This window comes from Lactuca serriola, chromosome 1, assembly GCF_051521515.1.
Source record: "Lactuca serriola cultivar US96UC23 chromosome 1, Lser_US96UC23_V15, whole genome shotgun sequence".
Classification (NCBI taxonomy): domain Eukaryota; kingdom Viridiplantae; phylum Streptophyta; class Magnoliopsida; order Asterales; family Asteraceae; genus Lactuca; species Lactuca serriola.
Window position 1 is genome coordinate 101653307 of NC_136408.1, and position 13923 is coordinate 101667229.

At 33.4% G+C, this 13923-nt stretch overlaps 1 protein-coding gene across 1 annotated transcript; it reads right to left on the bottom strand.

The window, feature by feature from the left end:
• Nucleotides 1-706: 706 nt before the first annotated feature.
• On the bottom strand, nucleotides 707-7767 carry LOC145096434 (disease resistance protein RML1B-like). The gene is made up of 8 exons (XM_079034099.1): nucleotides 7065-7767; nucleotides 5506-6682; nucleotides 5103-5423; nucleotides 4139-5023; nucleotides 3462-4062; nucleotides 3146-3210; nucleotides 1839-1991; nucleotides 707-1763 (listed from the first exon to the last, which is right to left on the bottom strand). The coding sequence occupies exons 1-8, from the start codon at nucleotides 7637-7639 to the stop codon at nucleotides 1089-1091; spliced, it is 4452 nt and encodes a 1483-aa protein (XP_078890225.1). The 5' UTR covers nucleotides 7640-7767; the 3' UTR covers nucleotides 707-1088.
• Nucleotides 7768-13923: the final 6156 nt, after the last annotated feature.

Below are 13923 nucleotides of genomic sequence, written 5' to 3' on the forward strand. Positions count from 1 at the left end.
ATTCAAAAAGTACCTTACTCTATCAAGTCATTTTCCCTAAAAGAAAATTCGTATATGACCGGTATACCGGGTATAGCCGATCACAAGGATTGCATTGTTACAAAAAATAAAGTATAAGGGTTTATTTTACAAAAAAAAAAAAAAAGGAACTAAATGGGTAGATTTCAAAAAGTATCTTACCCTATCAAGTCATTTTCCTTTTAACAGACCGAATAAAATCCAACTATTAAAGTTCAATAAACCGGTTCAAATGATTTTTTACTAGTTTTATCATAATGCTCAGACTGGTTTTTAAAGAAACCATTTGGTTCTACCCGATCTAGAAATTGGCATAAAATCGGTCATTATTGAGCGGCTCTCGTCTTCGGTTCACGTTCCAACCGACCAGTTCGAACCTATTTTTAAGAACACTATTATTCCGTTGTAAAATGATTTTTGAAACTTCCTGGTATATAAAACTAGTTTCTTATAAAAAAATCATAATGAAAATTCCGTAAATAATATTGGGTTTTTTTTGGTTTTATAATCTTTTTAAATGTTCTATGAAATATTGCAATAACATTACTTAAATGATTTCATCGGGCCAAAGCCCATTTTGTAGTGCTCACTATGAAACTATGAAACAGGTGGTTCTTTAGGAATTTTTTTTTTTTAATGTTCGGGTAAATTTTGGAAAACATTCTTACAATTGCGTACAACCTACAACTTGATGAGATGGTGGACGCCACTATTATTATCATCGACTTTCACTACATCAAAACTCGAAATCGAGTACATAATCAGTCAAATACACACAAGGGATTCTTAAAAACATTAATAAAACCCCCAATGTTTTATTATATATATATATATATATATATATATATATATATATATATATATATATATATATATATATATATATATACTTTTAAGCAAAATGGAAAATAAATATAATAAGAATCCCACCCTTTCATCACCACCTCTGTGGGCCACATAGACCAGGAGAGGTCTCGTGATGACCATACCACCAGATGGTCTTAATAAGAATCCCACCCTTTCATCACCACCTATGTGCACCATCTTCATCCTCCCACCACCACCACCATTCACCTGGAAACAAACCCTTTTTTGGAATCAGGCTCGTCTTCATCAATCTCCTCCCCACCAGAACTACTGTCAGAGAAAAACCCTGTTTTGGAATCAGGCTCATCATCGGACTCGACCCAACCAGAGCTACTCTGATCAAGATCGTCAGAAATAGATGAATTCTCCAGGGTGCCAACGGAATCGAACTGGCCTCCATGAGAACCATAAGACTGATCAGTGTAATCGAGAAATCCATGATTACTAGAAACTTGAGCCATCTGTAAATGATTTGAAGCTGATGATCTTCGAGTAGATTGAGGTTTTGGATGATTATGGGAACACCTATAAACAATCATCGTAATCTGACCATCTAAATTTCTTTCTACTTTCTTCTTCACCGGACAGTTTGGATACGTGCACTTGTAATAACTTCTAGGAGATTGGCTTCCCAACACTTGTTTTTGCCCGTACTTTCTCCAGTTATAGCCATCGTTTGATTTTCTTTGTGATGATTGATTTTTGACATTGATGTTGCTGCCTGCATAACCCAATTGAAAACTTTGCTTCTGTGAATTTGAATCGGTTTGAATTGCGGAAATTTCTGGGGAGAAAGTTTGGAACTGAGATGGGTGTTCTGATTGCACAATTGGTTTTTCATCTTGTTCTCTGGGCTTCTGATAATTCCATAGTTGCTCCTGAAATCAGTAATAAAATTATTGTCCGTTTCTTGTTTATGAAAAACACAAGAACCCAGAATGATTAAAACATACAGTTTGATGATTTGACGGTTGCTGAAAAGAGAAATCTGTGAAGCTTTTTTGCTCTTTTATGATGCTCTGTTTGTCGTTTTGGATGTTGCTGCTGAGATTCTTCCAATTGAAGGCAGGCACTGAGAAGGAACCAGTAGATGGAAATGGTAGAATCTGCAACAAATGTTTAAAAAGGTTGTCGGTGTTGAAGAGTTTAAATCCAAATTGGAACTTGGTGGGGAATTAAAAAATTGAATTAAATCTGAAACCAAATCCAAACATGGTGGGGAAACCGAATCGGAAAAAACGAGTAAATCAAAGTTCTAAGTAAATGACAGAAATGGTCCCTTAGGTGTATTATACTTTTCAGATTCGATCCAAGGGCATATTGGTCATTTAAAAAAAATAACTACTCAAAAGTTAGATTTAACATCTGAAGGGCCAACCATGCAAAATCTTTGGGCAATTTTTGGAAACCACTGCCCCAAAACGTTACTGAAAGATATCCACAACATGCCATTTTTTTCAAAAGCACAGGGACCATTTATGAAATTCTGTCTAGAAAAAAATGACAAAGGCATGTAAAGTCAGTCAAACTATATTGAAAGATGTCAATAAAGATGTTCGATCTCTCTTAGTACACAATCTTGCTATACAAAAGATTGAATGAAGCAGGAAAATTTGGGAGTAAATCACAAATAATTGAGAGAAGGTGGGTAACTTAATTTGGAGGAGAGGATGCTCACTTGAACAAGGATGAATTAATTTAAAATAAAAAAAAATTAAAAAATTAAAAAAAAAAAAAAAAAACACCATTTACCATATAAATTTATTCCCTTTTATGCAGTTTTCATAAATAATGCTAACTTCCTTTTATTAGAAAATTTGGTTGTGTGCCTTTTATTCATAGTTGTCAAACTCGTACGAGTTATTTCAAACCCTAAACGAACCGACTCAGTAGTTCGGTAGTACGACTCGAAATTGGTGACTTGGTACAAAAAAATATCCCTCCCTCCCTCGTGTGTGTGTGTGTGTATATATATATATATATATATATATATATATATATATATATATTATTTGATGATGTTTTCAATTTAATAAACTAACCTGTAAGTATTTATCTATTTACTTTGTGATTGTATTTGCATGTATATTATAAATTTGGCATAATTTAAAGTAGAGGTAAATATGCATTAATATTCAACAAATATTATGTATTTATACGTGTATTACATATTTATATATAATTTTTTTCAACTTCATGAGTTGACAACTATGCTTTTATTCATGTGATGAGAAAAAGATCACATTGTAAAAAGATATACCTTCGGTGTCTGACAAATTTTGCCAAACTTGCTTTGGGATAAAGCTCTGAAGTAGACTTGTTCTTCTGATTAAAACAAACAAAAAGGAATATGTTAATTATCACTCAAATACATTTACTTGGATAAAGTACTTGTAGATAGGTCTCTCAGTGAGTTGGTTTTGACCTAGATGCAATCTACCAAATCGTGTGTGTGTGTGTATGTATGTATAAAACACACACAAAATAAAACCATTAAACTATTGGTTTGGAGAAATACTAGATAATCATGAAGTAATAATACATGCGACAATATTTTTGACAAAAATGACATGTACCTTTATAGCAGGTACTCCTTCCAATTAATCCATGATAACATGGATCCACTTCAATGCCATGCCGTGCAAATCCTTCAATGCTTAGCAAGTATACTCCTGTTGTTGTTTGAAATCCAGTGAGATCTCCACCAATGATGTGATTCCATGACTTGTAATAACCCAACACATCTTCTTCTTCTTCATCCATCTTTCCATCATCATACACAAAACTCACCCCCAACTCCTCTGTAAGTTGATGTTGCTTTGTCACACTAATAGTAATTTTAACATGGTCACCAACTTCCATCTCATTCATTCTAAACATCCAATGGCTTAACACCACAAAACACTCTCCACTTACAATAACATTCCTGCCAGAGTAATGATGGTAGATCCATTTGCGGTTCTTTGTTATATTGTGAATTTCGATAATTGGCAAATGGAGGGGATCATTGTTTTGAATTTGGAATTGCTTCACATAGCAGAAATTCAGCCCTCTGAGGTTGTAAGATGATGATGGGATGAAAAATGATATTGATGACCCAGTATTTCTATGCCTAAACCAATAAGGCAACTCTTTTCCCTGGTAAATTGTGCTGAATATTCCAAATTCATAATACATCTGCCAAATACAGCCGTTCTAATTAGTCACCATGAATTATGTATACATATTCACACAAAGACATAATTAACCAAACCTGGATTTCAGATGCCTTTGACACTCTATAGGAAGCATCTTTCCCCTTATGCATTTTGTTGAAGAAATCAAAGTTTGTCCAGCCCAAACTATGTAATACCTTTCCTTCAACACCTGACATTGGTTGGATTTTCACCATGCCTTGAATTTCAAAGAACGAAGGCATAATCCATCTCCAGTCATATGATAACTTGAGTGGGGACATTTCTAGATCAAATATAACTTTTCTTAGCAAAGGTTCAGTATCAAAAACGAGGATCAACTCTCTTAGTGTTTTTGGAGGATGCTCGACTGACGTCAGAAATTTACAGTTTCTCATACTAAGTATCTCAAGCCTAGAAAGGCTTCTCACACAATTGGGGAGGGAAAAGATAGGATTGTCATCTAAATATAATTCTTCCAACTTGGATAGCCAACTGAAGTCCATGGGAAAGGATTCGGTAGACAGATCATTATTTGCAAGTGACAACCTTACTAAAGACCTTGGAAAAGATAACGTAAGGAACTGCGGATCACACATAGGATGAAGAATTGCGGAGAGAGGGGAAGGCATTAATGATGAATCATTAACACTAACCGTGATTTGAGATTGATCAAGATTACAACCATCTACAAAAAGTGAATTAACCTTCTCTAAAATGCCTAGACTTGTTGGAAACTTTTGAAGCTTTTTGCAGTAGCTCAGATCAATGTGGACAAGTTCACCACATTGCGAAATTGACTCACATACCTCAAGCAAACTAACACAGTTTCTAACTATTAACCTCTCAAGTGCGGGGAGATCCTCAAAGCCACGCAAACTACTAAGCTGACCACAGAAACTTAAATTAAGAATCTTCAATGATCCAAGCAACACTTTGTCTTTTGATGACGATCCAATCGATTTCTGAAATTGAGATAAGTTAGAATTTAGTAGTGAATTTTATCAACTCAACATAGAAGAGTAACATATAGAGGTAAGTTACCTTTAGCCTCTTATCACTACGTTGTGGATAACTAAAAATCCCAAATGATTCAATATTGCTATAAGACATGTCGAGAGCAACCAAATTCTCCATTGGTAGGTCTGGAGGGATTGACTTCCAAGGAAACCCATGCATACACAACCATCTTAATGTTTCTGGAAAGTTCTCATAAGACCCATTGATTTGCACATAATTGAGTTGTAGTAGCATCAACTTATCCATCTTACTCAATGTATCTGTTTTCAGCTCATATGCTTCCCGTAACTTCTTATTCTTAAGCATTTTTATGTCAAGGATGAGACCTAGCACATTTCCAGTACCCTAAGAAAAAATGGAATGCCAATTTTTTTAAAAAAAAAATGTTAATAAAAAGTACTTTGAACAAGTTTCAATGGCATGTTACCTTTTTTTGCAACAACACTTTGAGTGACTCCTCATGACACCACAATCGACTTCGCTCCCATGGCCTGTTAGGTGATTCTTGTTGTACTACGAATCTTCCCATGTTTTGAAGTAACCGATGCATCTTCAATTTGTTATCACGTCCAATACTAAGAAGGCATCTGTCCATGAGATTCGTGATTCCAGATATTGTTTCTATATCACATGCTTCTAATATTGTTGTAGCAACATCTCTATCCATTCCAACAAAAAAACAAGCAATATGCTTAAACAATTCCTTATCATTTTCAGATGGCAAAGAGTCAAAGCTCTTTCTCAACACACTAATTATATCGGGATCAATATCTTTCTCTAGGGAAGCTATGAACTCTTTCCAATAAACTACGTCTCGATTATATAGAGATTTACCCAAAATTGCAAGAGCCAATGGATGTCCTTCACAATACTTCAGAAGCTCCTCTAACACCTCTTCATTACCAGCATGGGTAACATTGGACTTGAACGCATGAAAACACAGAAGTGTCCGTGATTCAGTCTTATCTAAGCCGTTAAGAAAGAATTGAGCATGCTTGGGTTTTGCGTTCTTTTGGAATAATGCAGAACTCTCGATCAACCATGTGTTCTTTGTTGTTATGATAATTTTACTTCCTGGATGAAAAGCTTTGCTTCCAAGTAATGCATCTATCTGGTCAAGACTATCAATATCATCAAGAACTAGAAACACCTTGTTACATGCGACTACATTCTCTATCTCTGAGGTGTACGTAGAAGCATCATGAACGTGAACTGAACTTTGTTCTGAAATGTCATCATACAGTTGTTTTTGTAGACTAAGCAACCCATTAAAATTTTCAGATTTCGGACTAATATCTTCAATAAAATTGCTTCTGTTAAGCTTTTCATCACATCTCCTACTAATATCTTCAATAAAGCTGCTTGTGTCAAATTCATGAGAATGAGACCTGTAAACATATTTGGCTAAAGATGTTTTCCCGATCCCACCCATACCCAAAATGGTGAGAACATCGGTTGTATGTGAGGATGCATCTTTCAACCATGAAGTGACATAGTTAATGGAAGATTCCATCCCAATAAGTAGTGGGAGAGCACTCCTTAAGGGTGCATGTAATCTACGGTAGATGTACTTAACAATTTCTTCAATAAACTCCGTCTCTCGCCTGAAATTTGATTTTAGTAAGAACCACAAAACACAATCATAATGTTTACATATAAGTATCTAATCATAATTAACTAACTGACCAGGAGATTTCATATCCAAAGATCGAAATCATAATTATATTATAATAAGGTAATAATTTTTACATATAAGTATCTAATGTGAAAGGTTATGATTTTTATGTACAATAAGACCAGAGCCAACAATGTAATACACAATTTCAGTAACATGCCACCAAATTTCATTATGCTTAACATCCCTCTTACTCTATGCTTAACATAATTCAAACTTAGATTAAATTTTATGTATCTTCTTTATCCAATTTACATACATACACAAAAAACTGAAGGAGCATGGAAATATGGGTAAAAACATATGGTTACCTGCCATTTACATCCCTCCCTTTTAAATTAGCAACTTCTGTAAGGGATTTCTTCCATTGGTCAATCTTTTCAGCCAATTCGCTTCTTTTATTTGCATCTATCTCAGCCTCCATCATCCGTCTGTGCTCAGCCATTGCAAGTCCAAAGGTGCTTTCTTGCTTCCTGACATGGGTGGGATCAACATGATAGAAGATGGGGACAACAATTTTGTTGGATGACATACGCTGCTCAAGGATAAACATCAATTCATCAAGGCACCGGGGCGAATTAGCGTAATTCTTAGACAACACTATAATACAAGCCCTAGATTCTTTAATCGCACGCTCCAGTTCTAGGTTTAGAACTTTCCCGGTTTTAATTGCACTCTTCACTTCCGGTTTCAGATCTTCCTCTGTTTTGATCATTTCATCGTCCAAGAAGGTAGTGATATCCGCATCCATTAGGGCCTTATGCAAGTGATCGATGAAAGTATCACGAGTGTCACACCCGTTGAAACTTAAAAATACATCATATCTATGACGATCAGCTGATGAAGAAGATGAAGGTTCTTCTACAAATTCTGACAGATCAACCATTATGAGTAATGGGAAGGTATGATTGATTTGAGACCTCGATTTATGATCTGGATGCGCCAAAAAGTGGTTTATACCAAGATAGTCCAAGTCATCTCCTTTTGATAAGAAATGTCTTTGATTTGGAATTTGCTTGGAAACTTGCGATTCTATGATTGAAATAAATTTAAGAGTAAATTACATAAATAGTCCCTATGGTTTGAGGTAATTTTGACTTTTTTTTAACTCCTACTTTTCCTATTCCCATAGTATATTTTTGTTAGTATATTTTTGTTAGGTGTTTGGTCTATGTCCTGTCTAAAAAAACTATTATGTTTTTATTAATATCTTTTTTAATTAATTTTATTATTTATATATTTTTTTTATAAAAGAAATTAAACAACACTACACTTTAAACTTGTGTATAACCACCTCATCTACCCCTTATTTCCCACTTTTTCGACAAGATCCCTGCTTTCCCTTCCCCCACCGTCGTGATCTTTCCAACAAGCTTCATACCCACAACAATCAAATTCATGAAAAGGGAAAAAACCATAACTAATATTTGATGAAAATAAGATCTCAAAAACCATAAAATTCAGTTAAATAAAAATAAGAAAAATACAACCCAAAATCAGATCAAACATCAATTATAACCTCCAACAATGAATTCATTTGTTCTAAAATTTTAGTTTGACGCCATAGAAAAAATACTATTAAGTAAGGATATGAGAGGTTGGAGCTATCTCACGACAACGATGCTCCATGGATTCACCATCTCGTTTTTTCTCTTGTCTCCACCCCCAAAACTAAAATCAAACTTGGATCTTTGAAGAACAAATAAACACAAGCCCATAAAAACACATGTCATACCAGTGGGTCCTAAACACGATGGTGATGAATCCACAACTACAGGTTATGAATCAGTGAGTAGAGATGGATGGTTGGGAATGTCGCTTCTTGGAAAATACCCTTTACAATTATAGATTTTTTTAGCTAGGTTGTATTTATTTATTTATTTATTTTTTAAATTGAGCACTTATGTTTTTGGAGGGAAGACATTTATGTACGTGTGTTCTTACAGATCGTTAATTTTTAGAAAACCGTAAATGTCAACATTTGCGTCTCCTTTTCTAAAAAAACAAAAAAAAAGACATGGACCAAAGTCTGCGGTCAGAAAAACATTTCTCGCATACATCTTTTACGCTATATATATATATATATATATATATATATATATATATATATATATATATATATATAATTAAACATATTTGATATTTCTTGAAACTTTAAGAGGTACAAGTTTATAAACACAATGTACAACTTGACAAACATACTTCTTTTAGAACGATACTATTTTATCATATTAATTACTTTCCTTCTTTATTCCCCCAATCTCGACCCCTCCCAATTTTGTCTCTCACATTTACATATATATATATATATATATATATATATATATATATATATATATATATATATAGAGAGAGAGAGAGAGAGAGGTAGATTCAAATGTTTTTCATATCTATTGTGTGCTAGAATGCACCAATAGGAATTTAGTATTAATTATATGTATATTAAATGCTATCCATATTTATAACTCATTTTTATGGAAACTAATTAAATTTGTCATTAATGTCAACAATAATATTTTTTCGGAATAAATTCATATCTAGAAGAATGAGAGTGTATTGCAGCAGAATGAGAGTGTATTCTAGTAGAATACACTCTCGTTCTTCATATTCTATACAACTTTATTGTATTTGAAGTGATTGAGTCTTGAAACAAAGTACGAGCTCGTATATAAAAACCTAGATGCAAATTCATTCTGAAAGAATGTTATTGCTGGCATTAACGACAGATTTAATTAGTTTCCATAAAAAGAGAATTATAATTATGGATATCATTTAATATACATATAATTATGGAAATCATTTAATATCTATAATTATTTAATTAAATAATTATTTAATTTACTAAATTTCTATTGGTGCATTCTAGCACACAATAAATGTAAAAAACAAAATAACCTAGCCCTATATATATATATATATATATATATATATATATATATGTGTGTGTGTGTGTGTGTGTGTGTGTGTTCCTCACCAAAAACCCTAAATCACGCATCCTCTGGATCTTTCTGTAAAAACCAAAAAAAGTAAATCCATCAATACATGTGTTGTCGTGCTCTGCCATCGGCACTACCTTATTCTTGATATATTGTTGAAGAAAGGACTGCATCTGTAACTATAATTGCTCAAATATATATCTTCATTTATCTTTCTATGTCTAAACAAATATCATCACTGATTATGCTAAATAGACCTCGAGTTCAAATACTCTTTGACCATTGTGCTCTCTCTGTCTCTCACTAATAGGTGTATCCTTCCATTTTTGTTCATTTTCTGTTGTAATGTATGTTGCTTGTCTCTTCTCTTTATCTTGTTTCAATCGAAAGAGAACTATTTTAAATGAATTTGAACTTATGATCCATTTCTACAATTTAATTCTACGATCTACCAACCACGAGTTCGACTCCTACTCTTTTTTTTGGAGTAATTGCCACTTACTAGCTTCTCACTTCTTTGTTTATGATGTCTTAAGCATATAATTTCATTTTCACATGCTTGAAAATGCTTTTCTAAAAACCCGAAATTTTGTTTTGTTTTTCATGCATTTTTGATGATTGTAGAATGGTCATTCCCAACTCTGCTCATCTAACAATGTTTTGATTTATGTGTGTAATGTTTGTCCAAGAAACCTTCTAAACCCAAGCCAACCATTGATTTTTATGTGTATTACTATATTAGGGATTGGGTATAGTGTAATTGTTGGTCAGTTGTTTTCCATTTCTCTTTGTTTGCTTTTCAGACATGGAGTATCTAATGCACGAAGTCCCTATTAGGGACCAAGTATAGTGCACATGTTAGTGCAAATGTTGATTTTTCAACCATATTTTTCATGTTGGATAAAGTGGGAAAAACAACAATAAATCTCGTACACATAGAAAAAGTTGATCAAGCCATTTATAGGACAAAGTGAGGAATAAAAGTAAGAAGTGGAAGCTAAGGAGGACTTTCATCGGGTCAGATAGGATTTCAAAGGAAGTTTCAGGGGCACATCAAGATATATGAAAATGAAATTTTCAAAACTCAGCTCACTTTTTTTAGGATTTGCAAATTTGATTTCTATCAATGAAATTTGGAAACATAATTGTTATATAGAACATAGATGGTATCAAGATCTATAATATATTTGGCTCAAAATATGACATTAAAGGAATAGTTATGTATATACATTAGAGTCTATAAAAATCAATATAGTTTGACTTTCTAAAGAAAATTAGAAGATGCGGGTTGGACCCGTTACTATCTATTTTTTTAAGTGTATTGTTCTCAAATATAGCTATTGATCAAACCAAATATATCGAAAATTGGTTAATGCCATTATAAACTTATCCTGTGTAAATAAAATAATTGGTGGTACTTTAAATAGAATTCTATTTGCTTATTAATTGAAACATTATAACAAAAATTAACCGTCTTAACTGAAATTCTTTAATTAAAAAAAAGGTCATCGGAAACCAGAACTGGCTTCAAAATCTAACATCGATTCTATGGCTAAAATATGCTTATATTACAACCCAAAACAACAATGTACTTTGTGATATCTTCATTTCCACGGCCAGAAAAGACCGATTTTGTTTATGCTTTATAAAAATCAGAGTACCTCTTTTAGTGAAAATGTTGCGGAATTTGTTCCCAATAAAACATGATAAATACGTTATCAAAACATTTTTGAAGAAATGTATTTTTATTCATTTTAAAACATTTGGGATGTCATCGTCAATACAGAAACATAAGCATAAACAGAACTTACATTCATTTATACTAATGATCTACATCTCTTTAATCTCTCAGTATAATGTAACTTCGTATCGACACCTGTGATACAAATAAGCTTGAGTGGGTCAGGTTGGGAAACCTAGTGAGTACACAGGGATTTCAATCCCACAATGTTATATTATATATATAATTTAGAACTCACAAAATATACAATTTCACCATATAGATATAAGCAACTCTTACCCCACCCCGTTAATCCTTACAACGAGACTATCCATAATCTCAGACCTTAAATTTTACCTCTTACTTAACCCATACTCTCGGATCTAATTCATGCTCTCGGATCAATAATTATGCCCATTCCATACTCTCGGATTAGGGACAAGTGTCTATGTGTAAATCCATTCTCCCAGATTAACGACTAATGACTATGTCCTATCCATACTCCCGGACTGAGGACGACTGACTATGTCTTAATCCATACTCTCGGACTAAGGACAACTGACTATGTCTTAATCCATACTCCCGGATTAATGATAGTTAACTATGTCCAATCCATACTCTTAGACTAGGGACAATGACTATGTCTAATCCATGCTCCCGGATCAATGACATATACTAAAGTTCTATTCTCTGAGTATAACTCACTCGTACTTGTAAGAAAATACTACTCAATATTCCTCATAATTAATTTAGGTTTACTCTTTATCCTAAATCATCATATATAATTAGGTAGAGAAATTAAATATCCTCCTACTTTTTGTTCCTACATATCTTCCTACCCAATGAAATTGTGACATGTGTAACATTTAATGTTCATTTAATGAGATTTAATGATATTTTAGGATATTAATATGACACATGTAATCATTTAAATGGGTAGGAGGATTTGTAGGATAAAAGGTAGGAGGATATTTAATTTCTCAATTAGGTATGTTCTTTAACACGTATTTCAGGCAACATCAATTAACTCGCACATAAATATATAATTAATACTTCAATCAATACTTGTATTAAAATCATGTTCGTGAAAGGGACTATGCAATCACACATAAAATCTTTAACATATATTTAATACTTTAATTAATACTTGTATTAAAATCATGTTCATGAAAGGGACTATGCACTCACAGATAAACTCTTTAACCTATATTTAATACTTTAATTAATACTTGTATTAAAATTATGTTCATGAAAGGGACTATGAACTTACACATAAACTCTTTAACACATATTTAATACTTTAATTATGTTGAGAGAAAAACTTGGAGACACACTTGAACAAACGTTAGAACAAGTATATTGCGGAATAGTTAATCTCAAAGGATCTAAAAGCTCAATAATAATATAGTTAGATAGTTAGATAGTTAGTTGCGGAAAGTAAAGAAATGTAAATGACAACAATTGTTATATCAAGAATACACTTAAACTAATTCATAACAAGGAATGCATTCACTCCAAGTTAATAAGGAAGATCAAGTTTAGTGATTAAGTCTAAAAGAATTGCTCCAGAGAGAGATTATAGTTTGATATGTTTCAGTAGCAATTTAGAGTAAGAAGAATAGAAAGATGGAGAAATGAAGAAAATAACTTGGAGAAATCTATTCAGAATAATTCACAAGTCATCGAGTGATAAGAGAGATGGTTGAAGAAGAAATTTAGTAGTAAGAAGTTGTATTAATACATCAGAAGGAGTCTCTATTTATAGAGTCTCAGAACTAAACAACTACTCTATAAGCAGTCGTGCAAGGCATGCTGGATAATAGAGTATATTACATAAAGATAAGAAAAACATAACGATGGACTTTGGATGCTGAAGAAGAACTGACTCCGGGTTTTGAGATGATCGCGGATGGTGAACCGTTGCGGTATCTTAGTTCAAGAGGGTCACTTTTATGTCTCGACAATTTCCCCCTAAGTGACCTCTTTAACTCCGGTTCAGGTATCAAGTTTGAGGAACTTGATCAAAATCCACCTGAACTTCCTGACGTTTTCAAGCCAAGTGATTCTTCTAGAAATTTCAAATTTGACTTCAGCGGTAGTATGCTTCGATCTTTCTACTGCGGTTTTGCAGATATCAAGTTGTTTCTTGGGCAAGCGGTGCATAGTATTCATCGAAATGAAGTATTTGACGTTGTCAACCTTCCGTTTGAATATGATACCATGTCCAGGAAAGTTTGTTGCACCTAGTGATCTTTCTTCAAAGCCTTCGGTAGGCATTGGCACCGGTTCAAGTGGGGGGAGATCAAACTTCCTAATGATGGTGGGGTGGATATCTGCATCAATCTTGGCGAAGTCACAAACTGTATCCCTCAGAAAGGATTTGGCTTTGTCAAGAGCCATTTGCATCTTCGGATGCTTTTCTACCTTGTTTTGGAATACTCTGGAAATGAAGAAGATTTTTTCCGGATTCATGCTTGGGAAATCTGCCTGAGTGCGTATGTAGTCATGCTCTCT